This window comes from Peromyscus maniculatus, chromosome 1, assembly GCF_049852395.1.
Source record: "Peromyscus maniculatus bairdii isolate BWxNUB_F1_BW_parent chromosome 1, HU_Pman_BW_mat_3.1, whole genome shotgun sequence".
Taxonomy (NCBI): domain Eukaryota; kingdom Metazoa; phylum Chordata; class Mammalia; order Rodentia; family Cricetidae; genus Peromyscus; species Peromyscus maniculatus.
The window spans coordinates 119,848,328-119,865,344 of record NC_134852.1 but is presented as its reverse complement, the minus strand read 5'-3'; the positions used below and the strand labels follow the sequence as shown (position 1 = coordinate 119,865,344).

The 17,017-nt window shown below is 43.5% G+C and overlaps 1 protein-coding gene across 3 annotated transcripts in view; it reads left to right on the top strand.

The window, feature by feature from the left end:
• Window positions 1–977: 977 nt before the first annotated feature.
• Window positions 978–17,017, top strand: part of Dennd5a (DENN domain containing 5A) — a 75,446-nt gene continuing 59,406 nt past the window's right edge. For 2 of the 3 annotated variants that reach the window (XM_042281781.2, XM_042281775.2), the window contains exon 1: window positions 980–1,150. In XM_042281781.2, coding sequence (XP_042137715.2) covers window positions 1,045–1,150 — 106 coding nt within the window. In that variant the 5' untranslated portion in view covers window positions 980–1,044. Of the gene's footprint in view, window positions 1,151–17,017 lie in introns of all 3 variants that reach the window. The other variant, XM_076563430.1, reaches the window with a different exon arrangement.

Genomic DNA, 17,017 nt, shown 5'->3' with positions numbered 1-17,017 from the left:
ACATCTGTCTAGCTTCTGGGGGAATGAAATCAGAGGGTCTGTTGTTGAGGTCAGAGACAGGGTCAGGTTTCACTCTCTCAGGCACACTGGAAGGAAGGAAAGAAGGAAGAAAGGAAGGAAGGAAGGAAAAAGGGAGGGAGGGCAAATTCTGACAGCATGAAAAGAAAGAACTTCTAAGTGGCTGGGGCCTCTTAGAAGGTGGAGAGACAGCTTGGTGCATGGAAGAAGCGCTCCTTGTGGGGTGCGGGGTGGTGAGCTGTCCGAGAACTCGGCATTCAAGAGAAGGTCTTGTCTCTTGCTTTTCTTTGAACCTCAGTTTCCCTATCTGCAAATTAAGGGTAAATATAAGATAAACTGACCCACCCTCTCCAAAGAACAGGGTTTCCTCAGATCTTTTGGGAAAGCCCCGTCACTGACACCGAGGCACGGGGACAAGAAGCTGTTGTGTGGTGACAGTCTAGGACCAGGATCCGGTGGGCTTCACAGCTCAGTCCTGAAACTCCATCCCGGTGACACCGTCAGCATGGGCCAGGGTCTCAGCTCTACCCCCACAGTCCACTCTTCCCGCAACCTCCCAGTCTTCCAAAGGGCGTCGCAGTCCCGTGAGGGCTGCCGTAGTCGCGGGATCCCGGCGGCCGGCCGCTGGCTACACTGCGGCGACTGCTCTGGAAGCCCGGGCCCCCGGGGCCCAAAGAGCATCACGTCATCCTTTGCGCCCGGCGCCCGCCCCTCCCCGACCGCGCGTGCGCACGCGGTGGCGGCGGCAGCGGCGGGTGGGGGGCCGCGGTGGGGCGGGCAGCGGCTCTCCGCCCTTCCTCAGGCTTGCTCGGGCCGCGGCGCGGAGGACAGTCCAGGATGCGGCGCGGGGTGGTCCAGCGCCCCCCTGCCCCGGCACGGCAGCGGCGGCCGCTGGGACCCGGCCAGGCCCGGGGGCGGCGGCCCGAGCCTCGGTAGCGGCGGCGGCGGGAGCGGCGGCCGAGGGCGAGCGGGCGGCCGGGGGCGGGGGCTCGGCTCCGCGCGGCTCGCCCGGCTCGGCCCGGCGCCATGAGCGGCGGCGGCGGAGGGGGCTCGGCGCCCAGTCGCTTCGCCGACTACTTTGTCATCTGCGGGCTGGACACCGAGACCGGGCTGGAGCCGGACGAGCTGTCGGGTGAGTGCGCGCCGAGCCCGGGCGGGGGCCCGCGGTCCTCGCTTTGTCCCGGGAGCTCGGCGAGGGTCGGACGAGGGGACGGGACGCGCGCGGGGCCCGAGGGCCTGCTGTCCCCACGCGCGGTGGGCACGGCGTCGGCGACCTGCGAAGAAGACGCGGGCGCTGTGTGCGCCCAGGAGGTCGAGTGGATTGGTGCAGAAAGAAGGGGAGCGTGCCTTCCAGCACCCTTTTGGGAGGGCAGAAGTTAGCTCACGTCCTAGTGAGAGTTAGTCCCACCCAGACTTTTCAAAAGAGCAAAACAAAAACTTGAGTTTATCTGGCCTCTTCCCAAGAAGCCGGTGAGACCAGTTCCTCAAAACCGTTATAACTCACTTCTGAGCAGGCCAGGCCCCGGGCTTTTCCCCCCACAGCTCGGCCCCTCTGGACGAGACACCAAGGGACAAATTGAACTTGAGTTACACGAAGAATGATTTCTCCCTTGGCACTAGAAAAGAACTTGCACCCGGGGCCGTGCCTTTTTATGAAAGTTATGTCCTTTACCAGGCGAGGGTCATTTGTGAATAGAAGGGCGACGTCCCAGTTGGACATGTTGTGCTGTGTTCTGATGCCTCTCAAGTTATCTTTCAGAGGGGAAGTGGTGGGGGAGTGACAGTGAGGTCCTGACGAGATTTGGCACCCATTGCTTGAAAGTGTGAGAATTATGAAATCCCCGGTGAATTCCTCGGCGCCCGCACTGAAACCTTTGAGTTGCGACAGTTTTGAAAAGTTTTTGTCTGGAGTGGCCAGTAAGCATGTTTCAGTGGGTGGAGGCTTGCGTTAGACTTTTAAAGTTATGTCATGCCGATTTGATGAGGGGAACTCCTTTCCCTTTCTGTCGCGGTGTGGTCACCGCGCGCTGTACAGTGTCTCCCCTTTTGATCATCCTGTTGACTGATTTCACACTGCTTAAGAGATGCTAGGACAGTTTTGCTTTTTTTTTTTTTGTCATCAGAAAAATTCCAGTATTTCTTTTGAAAAAAAAAAAAAAAACTAAGTGCACACTTCAGATGGCAGAAATGGATTGTCTTTTTTTAACATATGAGAAACTGATACTTTATTTAAAAAAATCATGAAGTAGTAATGGATTGATGCTAGCTGAGCCTCTTGTTGGGGGCAGCTTTAGTATTCCAAGCTCACCTTTTTATGCCGTCTAATTCTACACTACAGACAGATGTGGTCATCTGTTTCATATGTATTAACTTTAGACTTTGGGATGATGTAGTTATTGGAATACGGTTCTAGGTCTTGGTGTTGGAGAGAATCTGAGAGGAAAATGAGGCCCACAAGGAGAGCAGGGCTTGTAGTTCTTGACCGTTGGTCCAGTGCTTCTGTGGTGACATTGTGCTGTATACAGTAGCCCCTCTGGAAGTCTTTAAAAAACAGTAACATGGTCACCAGTGCTGGTGTGCATTTATAATTCCAGCACTTGCGAGGCAGAAGCAGGAGGATTCCACAAGTTTAGGGCCAAACAGGGCTTCATAGTGAGACCCTGGCCAAAAAGAAAAAAGAAAAGCAAACTGACATGTTGAGAAGGGTTAAAAACAACAGTTTTTCTGGATGAATAAAATAACAATAAAAATAACAATTTTCTGGATGAAGCTCAAAGGTAGAATAACTATTGTTATTTTTATATTGTGCCATTGAATGTATGCTAAATTGTGTAGATGTTTGGTTTTAGAAAATAAAGACAGCCTTAAGGGGTGGTGTAAACCCTGCCCTTGGGAGGAGGAAGCAGGGGAGTCTGGAGTTCCAGGTCATTCTCAGGACATTAAGGAAAGAAAAGAAAATGGGGTTTGGGTTGGGATGAGACAGTGTTGTTTTGCTGTTGGCAATATTTGTGCCTCAAGCAAATTAGATAACCAGCACTGCAACTAAAAAGGTTTTACTGAAAACTTAAACTGAAACTTAAAAAAAAAAAAAGCATTATCTTTTACTAAAAAAGAAATGTTATTCTCTTTATGAATATCTGTTAATTATCTGGCTTCTCAGCAAGTTAAAATTCTATCTCTGTGCAAGCTTATTGGGAAAATAAAGATGAGTTGAGAAAAGGTGTAAGAAGGCATTTTGTGTATTTTAAATTTGGTTGCAGTAGTGTAATGCCAAGCTCGTTTATCCAGTAGCTTGCCTTTGTCAGAGCAGACGCTGATTGAGGGATTTTTTTTTTTTTTTTCTACCCTTTTCACTTCTGGTGGGTTGATTGGGGAATCTGGATGACCCATGGGGACTCTTTGAGCACAACAAAACAGAATACAAATAACTTTGTGCAGTCCATGCTGAGACTCTCTAGGGTGCATTTTTCTCTTCTTAGCCTGTTTGATTGCTCCCAAATTGGTGATGTCATAGTCCGTGAAACTATATGAAATTAGGAATTGCGCTCAGATTCTCTGGTTAGGCACTGAGAGGAACCTGTGTCCTTTTCTCCAACCCAGTTAAGTTGTATTATTTCTCTGGTAGTTTCCAAATACTCAAAACAAACAAAACAAAACAAGCTGTGTCCAGAAAAAGCAAATCAAAGATGCTTAAACAGGCTGGGTATAGTGGTCCACATCTGTAATCCTAGCACTGGGAAGGTTCAAGATGCAGGAGAGTTAGACATTTAAGGTCATCCTTGTCTTCATAGCTAGTTTGAGTTTATCCTGGGCTACATGAGACCCTCATCTCAAAGAAAAAGAAACCAAAATTAAAAATGCTTCCAAGTGGCCGGGTGGTGGTGGCGCACGCCTTTAATCCCAGCACTCGGGAGGCAGAGTCAGGCGGATCTCTGTGAGTTCCGAGGCCAGCCTGGGCTGTAGAGTGAGTTCCAGGAAAGGTGCAAAGCTACACAGAGAAACCCTGTCTCGAAAAACCAAAAAAAAAAAAAAAAAAAATGCTTCCAAGTAATTTCATCATCAGGAAGGTAGAGACAGATGTGTGTGAATTCCAGACCAGTCTGCCTGCATAGTGAGACCCCCATTATAAAAAAAAGCAGAAAGTAAAAATTAAAATTAGGGAAAAAAATCCTTTCACAATCTTTTCTATGCAGATACAGTCAAAGATCATAAAAGGCTAGGGATGCAGTAAATAGCTGTTTTGACTTGAAAGGTAAGTGTGGGCTGGAAGAGAAGATTAGCTAATAGTCACATTAAAAGAAAGGCACCACCGAGTGGTGGTGGAACATACCTTTAATTCTAGCACTTGGGAGGCAGAGGCAGGCAGATCTTTGTGAGTTCAAGGCCAGCCTGGTTTACAGAGTGAGTCCCAGGATAACCAGGGCTATTACACAAGAAACCCTGTGTGTGTGTGTGTGTGTGTGTGTGTGTGTGTGTGTGTGTGAGAGAGAGAGAGAGAGAGAGAGAGAGAGAGAGAGAGAGAGAGAGAAGGCATGGTATTGAAAGAATACACTGAAATAATCTCTAAATGTCACCTTAAAAAATTATGTGCATTGGTGTTTTGCCTGCATGTGTGTCTGTGTAAGGATGCCAGATCCCCTGAAACTGGAGTTACAGACAGTTGTGAGCTGCCATGTGGGGTGCTGGATTAAACCAGGGTCCTCTGGAAGAGCCACCAATGCTCTTAACGACTGAGCCATCTCTCTAGCACTCTGAATGTCCCTTTTGAAGAGAGGGAAAATTCTGTCTAGGAACTCTAGAGCAGAGGGCTTGTCAGGTGGAAATTCTTAGATGTACTGAGCAGTGAGATTAGAATGGTTTTTCTTTTTGAAAATGATGTCTTGCCATGTAGTCCAAGCTGACCTGTGACTCCCTATGTAGGAAGCTCAGGCCATTATGATCTCTAAGTATGCTTCCTTGAACTAGGATTTGTGTGTGTGCCACTGTACCTGGATAAAATTGGAACTTTAAGGCTCAAAATGTCAGACAGGGAAGCATACTTAGAGATCATATAACCTGATTTTACAAATGAGAAACCAAGGTCCAGAGAAAGGAAGAGAGTATTTGTTTTCCATGCCACTACCCATTCTTCTTTTCTGCTACTTGAGTGATGGTTTGTGTGCTTTGCAGTTGTCTAATGGGGATGAGAGAAGTAAGATATTTGTATGATGGGACAGTAGCAGACGTTAAGATTTCCCTTTGTTTCCCAATTAAGACAGAGACTCATGTAGCCAAGGCTGGCCTTGAATTTGGATCCTTCTGCCTCTACCTCTTGCCTCCACCTGCTTGAATTAGATGTGCACCACCACACATGACTCTACTGTTCTTTTTTTGTGGCTGATTAGTATTCTGTGACATAAATCATGCAATTACTTGATTAATATTTGAGTTGTTTCTACTTTTTAATTATTATGAGTAATGTTGTGACCATTTCATACATGGTTTTTGGTGGGCATATGGTTCGGTTTCCCTTGGCTTGCATACCTAGGAATGAAATTGCTAGGTCATATGGAAACTTTGTTTAACCTTTTGAGCAATTGCTTGCTAGTTTGTTTTCCAAAATTGCCCCCCCCCCCCCCAGCCACTGTTTCTACTAGCATCCATGTATTCCCAACAGTACAGTCTTTCTGTCTTGTTTTACTTTGTTTTGAGACAAGAGTTTTTTACCCTGTAGCACAGGCAGACTGTCTTGGGACTTAAGATATAGCTCAGGCTGGGCTTGACCTTATGGTGATCCTCCTGCCTCAGCCTCCTGAGTGCTAGGATTATAGGTGTGACCCATCAGGCCTGGCTGAATGTCTTTTTGGTTATAGCTATTCATCCTATGTGTGTAATGTGGGTTTTGATTTCCTATTCCTGACGCTAAAGAAAGATATCTTATTTAAAAGAAATAGACTTTTTATCATTTTATACAGATGAAGCTTGAGAGCTGAGTGTGACAGTGCATGCTTGTAATCTCAGCACTGGAGGCAGAGGCAGTACGTCCCTAGTTCCAGCCCAGCCTGAGCTATACAGAGAGATTAGCTCCCTCTCCATCCCCACTCTCCATCTCATCTCTGCGCCCCCTCCCACTAAAATAAAGATTGATGAATTACTGGGGTTGTGAACCAGTGGTAGAATGCTTGTTTGGCATTCATGAAATCCTGGGTTTGATCCCCAGAAATGTTTGGTGAGCGAGTTTCTTCAAACTGGGAGTCAATATGAATGGAAAGTATTTTGATCTTTCTCTACCAGTCTGTGAGTTCCAGGCCAATTCTCATTGTCTCTGCCCTGAAACCTAGCTTACTAGCTACAGGAAACATAGTAAGACCCCACCAATCTTGATGGCTCACCTCAGGCTTCTGCTTGCCCAAAGTCAAGGCTGCTGTAGTAGGGGATAAGGTCATGTGTTTCTTTTGCAAGGCAGAACAAGGAAGAAGTCTGAAGAAGGCTAGCACTCAGGAAATGAAGATGCAGCCCAAGGCAGTTTCAAACTCATACCGAATTTGTTCCTAGACTGAACTGGTACACCAGAGAGAGCCCCCCCTTGACTTCCTCAGGTGGTGAAGGTCACGTAGAAAATGAGTGGACTTCACTTTAATGACTTCGGGGCTCTGCACCTTTCTTGAGGAGATCCTGAGTCAGTGTTTGGTGCTTAAATCAAATTCTTTATTCTGTTCAGCCCTTCCTTCCTTCCTTCCTAGGTTAAAAATAGTTTCTTTGCCTAAGGTCTCCTTTGGTAACATTCTTTTCCAGGCCCATTTCCTTTTAGAAACTTCCTTTTTGGTTAAGTCTGGTAGAAGGTGTAGTTGGGCGTTGCTTGGCTCTTGCCTGGCGCTGCTCCTGTAATTATCAGATGAGTATAGAGCTCTCAGGACTACACAGAAGGGGCCCTGTGCTTTCAGTTCCTGCTGCTGTGGAACAGTCCCTGCCAAAGGCTTGCCTTTCCACAGAAGCTGGTGACTTCCATTCAGTGATGAAATTTTGTTTGTCATTACTAAACTTTCAGGTTTACTTTCAGGTATTAAATGAGGTAGATATTAGTAGAATATCCATATTCCAGGTATTTTGTGTTGATTTAAAATTTTTTATTACATTTATTTTTGTGTATATATGGGTGTACATGTGTCATAGCATGTATGTGGAAATCAGAGGACAACTTTTGGGAGTTGATTCTCTTATTGTGTAGCTTCTAGGGTTCAAATTCAGGTCCTCAGAATTGGCAGCAAGCATCTTTACATGCTGAGCCATCTTGCTGGCCCAGTTTTTTTTTTTTTTTCTCTGTGTAGCTTTGCACCTTTCCTGGATTTTGCTTTGTAGACCAGGCTGGCCTCGAACTCACAGAGATCTGCCTGGCTCTGCCTCCCGAGTGCTGGGATTAAAAGCGTGCGCCGCCGCCGCCGCCGCCACCACCACCACCCGGCACTGGCCCAGTTTTTAATTTATTATTTTTATTTTATTTTATTTTATTTTTTTGAGGTGGGGTCTTACTATGTATCCTTGGCTGGGTTAGAGCTCAGTATGTAGAGGCTAGTCTCAGATTCACAGAGATCCACCTTCCTCTGCCTCTAGAGAAAGGCATGCACCACTGTGTCTGGCCAGTTGTTGCTTTTAGTTTAGAGTATTTAAGCCTGTGAGCCACAGGATCCTGGCATGCTGGACAGTAAGAGGGTATGCTGGATCGCAAGCTGTTTTCAGAATGTTCTTGGGGGATCAAATAGAGCTCCAGGAATTAAAATAGCAATAGATAGAGTTTTGACCACTGAATTTGTAAGTATGCTTAAGATACTTGCTTGAAAAGCAACTGAAGGAAAGAATTTATCTTGGCTCAGTCTGGGGTGATGCAGTCCATCATGGCAGGGAGATTATTATGGTGGAAGCATGGGGCATCTGATCACTTCATCTGCAGCCAGGAAGCAAAGAGAGATGATGCTGGTGCTCAGCTCACTTTCTCCCTCTTTTTTAGTCAGTCTGGGCTCTAGCTGAGGGATGGTTCCATGCTGTGGATATCACTCTATATAAATAAAACACTGATGGCCAGTGACCAGGCAGGAAGTATAGACGGGACAAGGAGAGAGGAGAATTGGGGAAACAGGAAGAAGGAGACACTGCAGCCACCGCCAGGACAAGCAACATGTAAAGACACCGGTAAGCCACCAGCCACGTGACAAGATGTAGATTTATAAAAATGGGTTAATTTAAGATATAAGAACAGTTAGCAAGAAGCCTGCCACGGCCATACAGTTTATAAGTAATATAAGTGTCTGAGTGATTATTTTATACATGAATTGTGGGACTGTGGGGCTTGGTGGAACCTGGAGAGAAGCCCTCCAGCAACAGTTCCATGTGCATTTAGGGTAAGTCTCCACACCCCAGTTAAACCTCACTGGAAACACCCTTGAAGACTTACCCATTTTTGTGTCATAGGTGATTCTAAATCTGGTTAATGAATATAAACACTGTGGTCTGGTCAAAATGTTACTAGGCCAGGACAGGCATGGTGGTGCCTGCCTGAAACAGAGGAAGACAGATCTATGATTTAAAGATAGACTGGCCTACATAGTGACCATGAGACCATGTTTCAAAACAAACAAACAAACAAACAAACAAACAAACAAACAAACAAGATTGCTAGCAGCCAGGTGGTGGTGGCAAGCACCTTTAGTCTCAGCACCTGTGAGGCAGAGGCAGGTGGATCTCTGTGAGTTGGAGGTCTGCCCGGTCTACAGAGCAAGTTCCAGGACAGCCAAGGACTACACAGAAAAACCCTGTCCCAAAAAACCAACTTTTTTACACACACTTACACACACACACACACACACACACACACACACACACACACACACACACACAATCTGCGGTCTACTGTTTAGATGGGACTAGCTACTTTAGTCTAAAATACTTGTGTGGAATGCTGAGTGGTATAAGCAGTGAGAAGGTTTGTGGAGGCTGCTGTCATTTAGTATTCTTTGAGTTCTAAACTTCCCAGTGTGCAAAACATGATCATGCATTCGTGTATATTGGTCAAAGAAGCAAAAAAGTATCAAGAGCTAGGAGTCAGAGACTCTGTTTACCACTTTGGTAGATGGTAATGATTAATATTTCTAAATGACCTTATAGTTTTTCCAGTGTACTTTTAAACAATTTTTAATTTTTTCAGTTTCATTTGAAAAAAAAAAAATCTCCTGGCTGTGTGGGGGTGGCACATGCCTTTAATCTCAGCACTTGGGAAGCAGAAGCAGGTGATCTCTGTGAGTTCTAGGCTAGCTTTGTCTACAGAGTGAGTTGCAGGACAGTCAGGGCTGTTGCACAGAGAAACTCTGTTTCGAAAAACAAGCAAACAAAAAATAAAAAAGGAAAAAGAAATCTTTTGTTCAATGTTTACCCAGCAAGTTAGAAAAGAATTGTTAGAATCCAGGTCTCTGCTGTCTCAGTATTGATGTGACTTTCCTTTTTTTTTTTTCCCCCGAGACAGGGTTTCTCTGTGTAGCTTTGCTCCTTTCCTGGAACTCACTTGGTAGCCCAGGCTGGCCTCGAACTCACAGAGATCTGCCTGGCTCTGCCTCCCGAGTGCTGGGATTAAAGGCGTGCACCACCACCACCCAGTGTGACTTTACTTTTTAATTAAAACGTAAAAAATATTTTGGTGATGGGGCATTTGACTAGTGACTTGAATTACAGAGTTTGGCATGTCATGACATGCTGTGGGTTTTTTTGTGGTTCGGTCTCCAGCTCATACCTGAGTAGAGCTGCAGTGTCAGGAGATCAGGCAGATGATCTGCTTCCTTACATACAGTTAGTAAGGCTGGCTGTGGGTTTTTCTTCTCTCCCCTCTCTTATCAGTTTTGGAAATCTTAGATCAAAAAGTGAGTAGAGCTTTGGTTCTAAGAAGGCTAGTGCTCTCCCCACCCCAGCGTGTCTCTGTGTTTTCAGGATGTTTCAGGCTTTTTGCATGTGGTCTGTTTTCTTTGAAGAAGAAAGGACAAGATTTGCATCTCCTAACCTCAGAAGTCCCTTGGTGTACTTGGTGTAGTGTGCAGTTCTCATCCTCTGTGTTGGTAGTCAGGGGTCTGCTTGTGATTTCTGTGGTCTTGTAAAGAAATGATAGGGGAAATAACCAAGAAACTTTGAGAATATTTTAAGTGATGGAAACAGGAGAAAATGATTTAGAAATAATAATCACAGGCCAGGATTCATAAGATAGATGGCAAATTCCACTCATTTTAATTATAATACATTAAGCTGATATTTCAGGAAAGTCTAGAGAATCGGTTCTATTGGGATGGAACAATGGCTCAGTGGTTAAGAACACTGGCTGCTTTTTCAGAGGACTCATGTTCTATCCCCAGCACTCACATGACAGCTCACAACCAGCTATAACTCCTGTCCTAGGGCATCTGATGCCTTTTGGCCTTTGAGCACACTACACAGACATACTTGCACACATAATTAGAAGAACCATTAGCCTTCCTATATGAATGACAAATATACTGAAAAGAAATCAATGAAACAGTCATGTTCACAAAACTACCAAAAAAAAAAAAAAGGGAAAAAAAGTTTAGTTTTATTTATGTGTATGTACCTACTTTTCTGTTTGTGAACCTGCTTGTCTGTATGTGTATCATGTGTATGCCATACCCACTGAGGCCAGAAGGGGGCATTAGATTCCCTGGAACTAGAGTTATAGGTGCTTGTGAGCTGCTAGACATGAACCCAGATCCTTTGCAACTGCCCTTAACCACTGATTGATCTCTAAAGCCTTGAATTTATTCTTTTCGTAAGGTCAGTGTATCATCTCTGATGTTTATTTATTTATTCATTTATTCATTTATTTATTTATTCATTCATTTATTTATTTATTTATTTGAGACAGGGTTTCTCTGTGTAACAGCTCAGCCTGCCCTCGAACTCAGAGATCCACCTGTCTCTGCCTCCCTCTGCCTCCCAGGTGCTGGGGTTAAAGGTGAGTGCTATCACTGCTGGACAAGACTCTGTTTTTGTAGTTTGCAAGTGATAGCTATAAGGTTGGGATAGCCTACTATGTAGATAGGGATTAATTTTGTCATATACTGTTATATACTAGAGATTTAATTTTAGGAAAGTGTCTTTTTCCCGTACTTTTTCTACTTTTTATTTAACATGATCATTAAAAAGTTAAAATTTTTTTTTTTTCTGGGCCAATGAGATGGCTCAGAAAGTAAATTTGCTTGCTACCAACGCTGCCGTCCGGGGACCCACACTGTGGAGAGAAAGAGTCAGTTCCCAAAGTAATTTGTTCTGCGACCCCCACATACAGTAAATAAGTGTGATAAACTCTTAAAAGAAGTTGAGTTTTCTCTTGATTCTAAAATCCTGATCATTATACAACTTAGAAATTTCAGTTGACCCAGAGTCAGCTAGGCGAAGTTCTTCACTTTGCTGGCGACAGTGGTTCATATAGTAAGTGCTTAATGATAGTTTGTTGTATTATTATGAAAAGACATCAGCTTCTTTTCAGATCTTAACTGGTTTTCTTTTTCTTTCTTTCTTTCTTTTTTTTTTCTTTTTTCTTTTTTGTCTTTTTCTTTTCTGGAGCTGAGGACCGAACCCAGGACCTTGTGCTTGCTAGGCTTTTTTCATCTTTTTTTTTTTTTTTTTTTTTTTTTTTTTTTTTTGTCTTTTCTGGTTTTCTGATGTAAGGCATACTTAACCTCTTGGAACTTAATCAGCTAAACCGTACACTTTCCTGAGTGCTGAGTAGTGAATGTAAGAGAGGTTTGTAAGAGAGAATAACAAGGACTGTGATTAAAGTTCCTGAATTTTTTTTTTTTTTTTTTTTTTTTTTTTTTTTTTTTTGGTTTTTCGAGACAGGGTTTCTCTGTGTAGCTTTGCGCCTTTTCCTGGAACTCACTTGGTAGCCCAGGCTGGCCTCGAAACTCACAGAGATCCGCCTGCCTCTGCCTCCCGAGTGCTGGGATTAAAGGCGTGCGCCACCACCGCCCGGCTAAGTTCCTGAATTTTTAAAAGTCTGAAAGCCAAAGTCAAACTTGAAGCTGAGATGTTGATGGGAGGAACATTTCCTTTTGGAGTCTGATTATTTCATAATTTATACATTAAGGAGATGAATATGTATTTATCTTGCTACATAGCCCAGGCTATACTCTCAACTCTTCTATTCTCCTGCCTTGGACTCCAGAGTGCTGGTATTACAGGCATACTCCACAAGGCCTGGCTTTATTTTCAGGTGGGTCTCGACCTTGATATTATCTTGTGTTAGCCTCAGCCTGCTGAGTGCTGGGTAAGATGGCATGTGCTACCACACCCAGCTCTGTCTTGGATTCTTTTTTCTTTGTGTCCTTGCTTTATTTCTGAGTTGTCTTGGACCTTTTTCCTTTTTTCTGGCAATACCAGGGATTGAATCTAGGGTTTCCAGCATGTTAGACAAGTGCTTTACAGCCCAGTCCTTGTGTTTTGATTTTTTTTTTTTCACAGCTTATGTTTGAGAGCCTAACCATAACCAGTCATTGACTTTGGTTGTAGTTTCAGATTGCTCATTTTCACTTTTGTGTGCTTTCCATTGTGTTACTTTGCTACATTTTTGTCTCTGAATTCTACATTTGCTAGGCACATGGGTAGTTTCAGGATTTTGAGTATTGCTATTTCATTAGAATTTGCTTCATAGGAGTACTTTTAACTTTTTGTTGTTGTGGTTGTTGTTTTTCCAGACAGGGTTTCTCTGGAAGTTCTTACTGGAATTCTTGCTATGTTCTAGGTGGGAGTCTGTGGTGTATATTGTAGGTATTTTCTAATCCGTGCCTTCCCTTTTTATTATCTCTCTCTTTTTTTCTCTTTGGTTTTTTTTTTTTTTTTTTGAGATAGGGTTTCTCTGTGTAGCCTGGCTGTCCTGGAACTCGCTCTTTAGACCAGGCTGGCCTTGAACTAACAGAGAAGTAACTAACTGCTTCTGCTTCTCCAGTGCTGGGATTTACCAGCATTTCCTTTCTAGTCTGTTTTTTTTTTAATTTTTATTTTATTTCATAATTTGATTTAATTTTACATATCAGCCATGGATTCTCCTGTCCTCCCTCCTCCCACCCCCTTTCTAGTCTCTTGATGATGACTTCCAAGGAACAAAAGCATTATTACATTGTAATGTTTATTAGTTTTCTCTCTTTATGTGTAGTGTTGTTATTTTGTATCTTTTCGGTGATTACAAGGTAAGGAAGCTCTTCTGTGTTTCCTTCCAAAGGCCAGGTTGTTTTACCTTTCATATTTAGACGGGCAAGTAATTCAGAGCTAACCCTTTAAAATACTGTGCTGCAACTATTCTGTTACTGGCTGGAAAAAAGCCCCCTTACTTTTTTTTTAATTTTAATTTTTTAATTTTAATTTTTTAATTTTAATTTTTTAAGACAGGGTTTCTGTGTGTAACCCTGACTGTCCGGGAACTCATTCTGTAGACCAAGCTGTCCTTCAACTCACAGGGATCCTCCTGCCTGTTTCCTGAGTGCTGAAATTAAAGGTTTCCTGTGTGCTACTACTGCCCAACTCCCCTTTACTTTTTTTTTTTTTTTTTTCCCTGTTGTTGGCTGTTGTTTGGTATTCTACAGAGTGAATGAACCATTTCCCATCCACAGCTGGGCTTGAAACACAACAAGGCTTTGATCAGACCAGTACAGTGCTTTAAAGGAACATTTTGTAAAACAAGTGCTGGTTTGTGTTTTGATAATACCAATTCATAAAATTTTAGTGGTTTGAAAATTCTGCTTTAAAAAATTATTATTATAAAAGATGGTAAGGGTAAGGAAGTTTTCTGTCTTTGAGGCTACATTAGCACCAGGCACCCATGTTCTATTTTTGGTTTTTGGAGACAGGATTTCTCTGTGTAGCCCTGACAGTCCTGGAACTCGCTCTGTAACCAGGCTGGCATCAAACTCAGAGATCTGCTTGTCTCTGCCTCTCAAGTGCTGGGATCAAAGGCGTGCGCCACCACATTTGAGATGTTGGCTACCTTGGGTTCTGCTGTATGTTCTGTGAAGTGGATATGTGTTACCATGTCCATGCAGTGGAGTATTCTTTTTTTTTTTTTTCCTCGAGACAAGGTTTCACTGTGTAGCTTTGCGCCTTTCCTGGATCTCGTTCTGTAGACCATGCTGTCCTTGAACTCACAAAGATCCGCCTAGCTTTGCCTTCTGAGTGCTGGGATTAAAGGCATGCGCCACCACTGCCCTGCGGAGTATTCTTTCTTGGGAAGTATTGGGGAACTCCAAGAGTATTCCTGCATTGTTTTCAGAACTACTACTATTTGGAAGGGACATACATATGGCGGCCCTTGGGGAAAAAAGGAGCCAGTATTTGTTGGGTGCTTTACTTACTATTTATTCTAAAGGATGTAATTGAGAAACAACCAAAGTGGAGCTGCAAAGGGCAGGGTATAGGGAGGGCTAGAGCCTGCATCCCGTCCTTAGGGCTCTGTCTCTAGCCCTCTTCTGTTTTCCTGTGCTGGCAGAAGTATGTCTGTTTTCAGAACTTTGTTTTGTTTTCTTGTTGGCATGTTAGAGATCGAAACTTTGGAGCTCATTTTATGATAAAGTGGCTAACGTGGCTTCTGCTGCCTTAAGAAAACTTGCATTGTTAGAATCTGTGCAGCTTCTCAGTTTCTTAGGTTTGTTTTCATGAGCCAAAAAAGAAAAGAAAACTTTGATTCTGTTCAGTATTTCTTCAAGAAGTATATTTATGCTAGATGGCACTAAATGTGAAATCTCAACCACATTTGAAAGCAGGGTGGTGGCAAATGCCTGCAGTTGTGGCCTTTGGGAGATAAAAACAGGAAGATCAGCCGGGCGTGGTGGCGCATGCCTTTAATCCCAGCACTCGGGAGGCAGAGGCAGGCGGATCTCTGTGAGTTCGAGGCCAGCCTGGGCTACCAAGTGAGCTCCAGGAAAGGCGCAAAGCTACACAGAGAAACCCTGTCTCGAAAAAACCAAAAAAAAAAAAAAAAAAAAAAAAAAAAACCAAAAAAAAAAAAAAAAACAGGAAGATCAGAAATTTAAGGTCCCCTTTGGCTATATAGTAGGTTTGAGGCCAGCCTGGGTAGGATACATGAGCTCCTGCCTCAAAAACAGCACCAAAAGCACATTTGAAAAAAGCAAATCAAACCTGAAACTGCAAAATCTTTTTTTGCCCATTATCAGGTAAATTATGTATAGTTTGGAAAGAATGAATTGGTAAGAAAAGACTGACACTGAGATCTCTAAACACTTACTAGAAACATTAAATTTTGCTGTGAATGAATTGCAGTCTCTGACCCAGACATTGCACTTTAAAATTCCAAAGTATTTGGGGATGAGCTAATTCACTCACTGTTAGAAACCTCTAAAGAACCAGAATAACCAGGAAAAAAAGACATTTTCAAGACCAAGAACAAAGGAAGCTTGAAATGTTCCCAGCTAAAATTTAGAATGGAACCCTTCTCTCTCTTCCTGTCTAACTGAGGGCCTGAAAAATTTCTCCTGCAATGCAGGATGGTCAGAAGAACCATTGCGATGTTCAGAGGGTGGCAATGAGAGAATGTCCTGTTGTTCACAAGTGCATCTGTGGAGTGAGCTTCAAGAAGTGTGTCCAAGCTGGCTTCAGACAGCCTCCCCAAGTGCCGGGATTGCAGGCACGAGCTTCCATGGCTGGTTTATAGTCAGTTTTCTCGAAGAGAGGAGGAGCTATGTAGAGATGTGTGGGTAATTATGGAAAATGTGGGCAGACAGTGCCATGCTGACAGGAGGAAGAATGCTTTTATATAGCTGACACTTAGAGGAGGTAGAGGGAGGGCGCAGAGCTTGAAGTCTGAGGAACAGGTATGTATCCATCCATATTTTCCTTTTTGAAAATCTTAGCAAAACACAGAAAATGGACAATGGGTGAAGAAATCTGGGAAGGAAGTAATTGTTATGTTAACTTGTATTCATGGGCAGGGTTCAGTGGGTAAAAGCTGACCTGAATTTGATCTCATGTAGAAGTGGAAAAAGAAAACAGAATCCACAAAGCCCTTCTCTGTTTGCTACATGTATGTAGTGGCATATTCATGCCCTCAGCATGAGTACACACACATGCATACACACAAGCACACATTTTAAATATTTATTATTGTTTTATTTGTTGTGTATGTGTGTGAGCCTGTATGAATATATATGTGCAATGTGTGTATGGAGGCCAGAAGAGGCATCAGATCCCTTAGAACTGGAATTGTGAGCTGCCAGGTGGGTGCTGAGACCCCAGTTTCTGACAGAGCGGTTAATGCTCTTAACCACTGAACCATCTCTCCAGCCCCCCACACGCTAATTAAAAAAAAAAAACAACTTAAATTTTACTTATTAAAGGACCCTGTTTTCCTCATTTGTGGTAGTCTTGAAAGGGAGACCAATACTAACTAAGTTGGAAACATAATCCAGTTTTGGGAGACTTTTCTTATTTATTTATTTGTTTGTCATGTAGCCCTGGCAGGCCTTGAACTCACAGATCTCCAGCTGCCTTGTTCTTTCAAGTCCTGGGATTAAAGGCATGCGCCACCACACCTGCTCCCCACATGCTTCTGTAGTACTAAATCAATTGAGTTTTATAGTATAGAAATGAGGAATTAATTTAATATTCTAATTCTTAGATGAAATCTCATTACTAGGTCCAAAGAAATTAAGTTAGTCAGATTGAGCTAGAATGGAAGCACATGCCTGCATTTAGTGCTCATAAGACTGGGACAAGAGGGCCACCAATTTGAGGCCAGCCTGTACCACATAAGCAAGATCCTGTTTTTTACTATTATTATTATTATTATTATTATTTTTTTTTTACTTTTTTTTTTTTTTTTTTTTTTTTTCCGAGACAGGGTTTCTCTGTGTAGCTTTGCGCCTTTCCTGGAGCTCACTTGGTAGCCCAGGCTGGCCTCGAACTCACAGAGATCCGCCTGGCTCTGCCTCCTGAGTGCTGGGATTAAAGGCGTGGGCCACCAGCG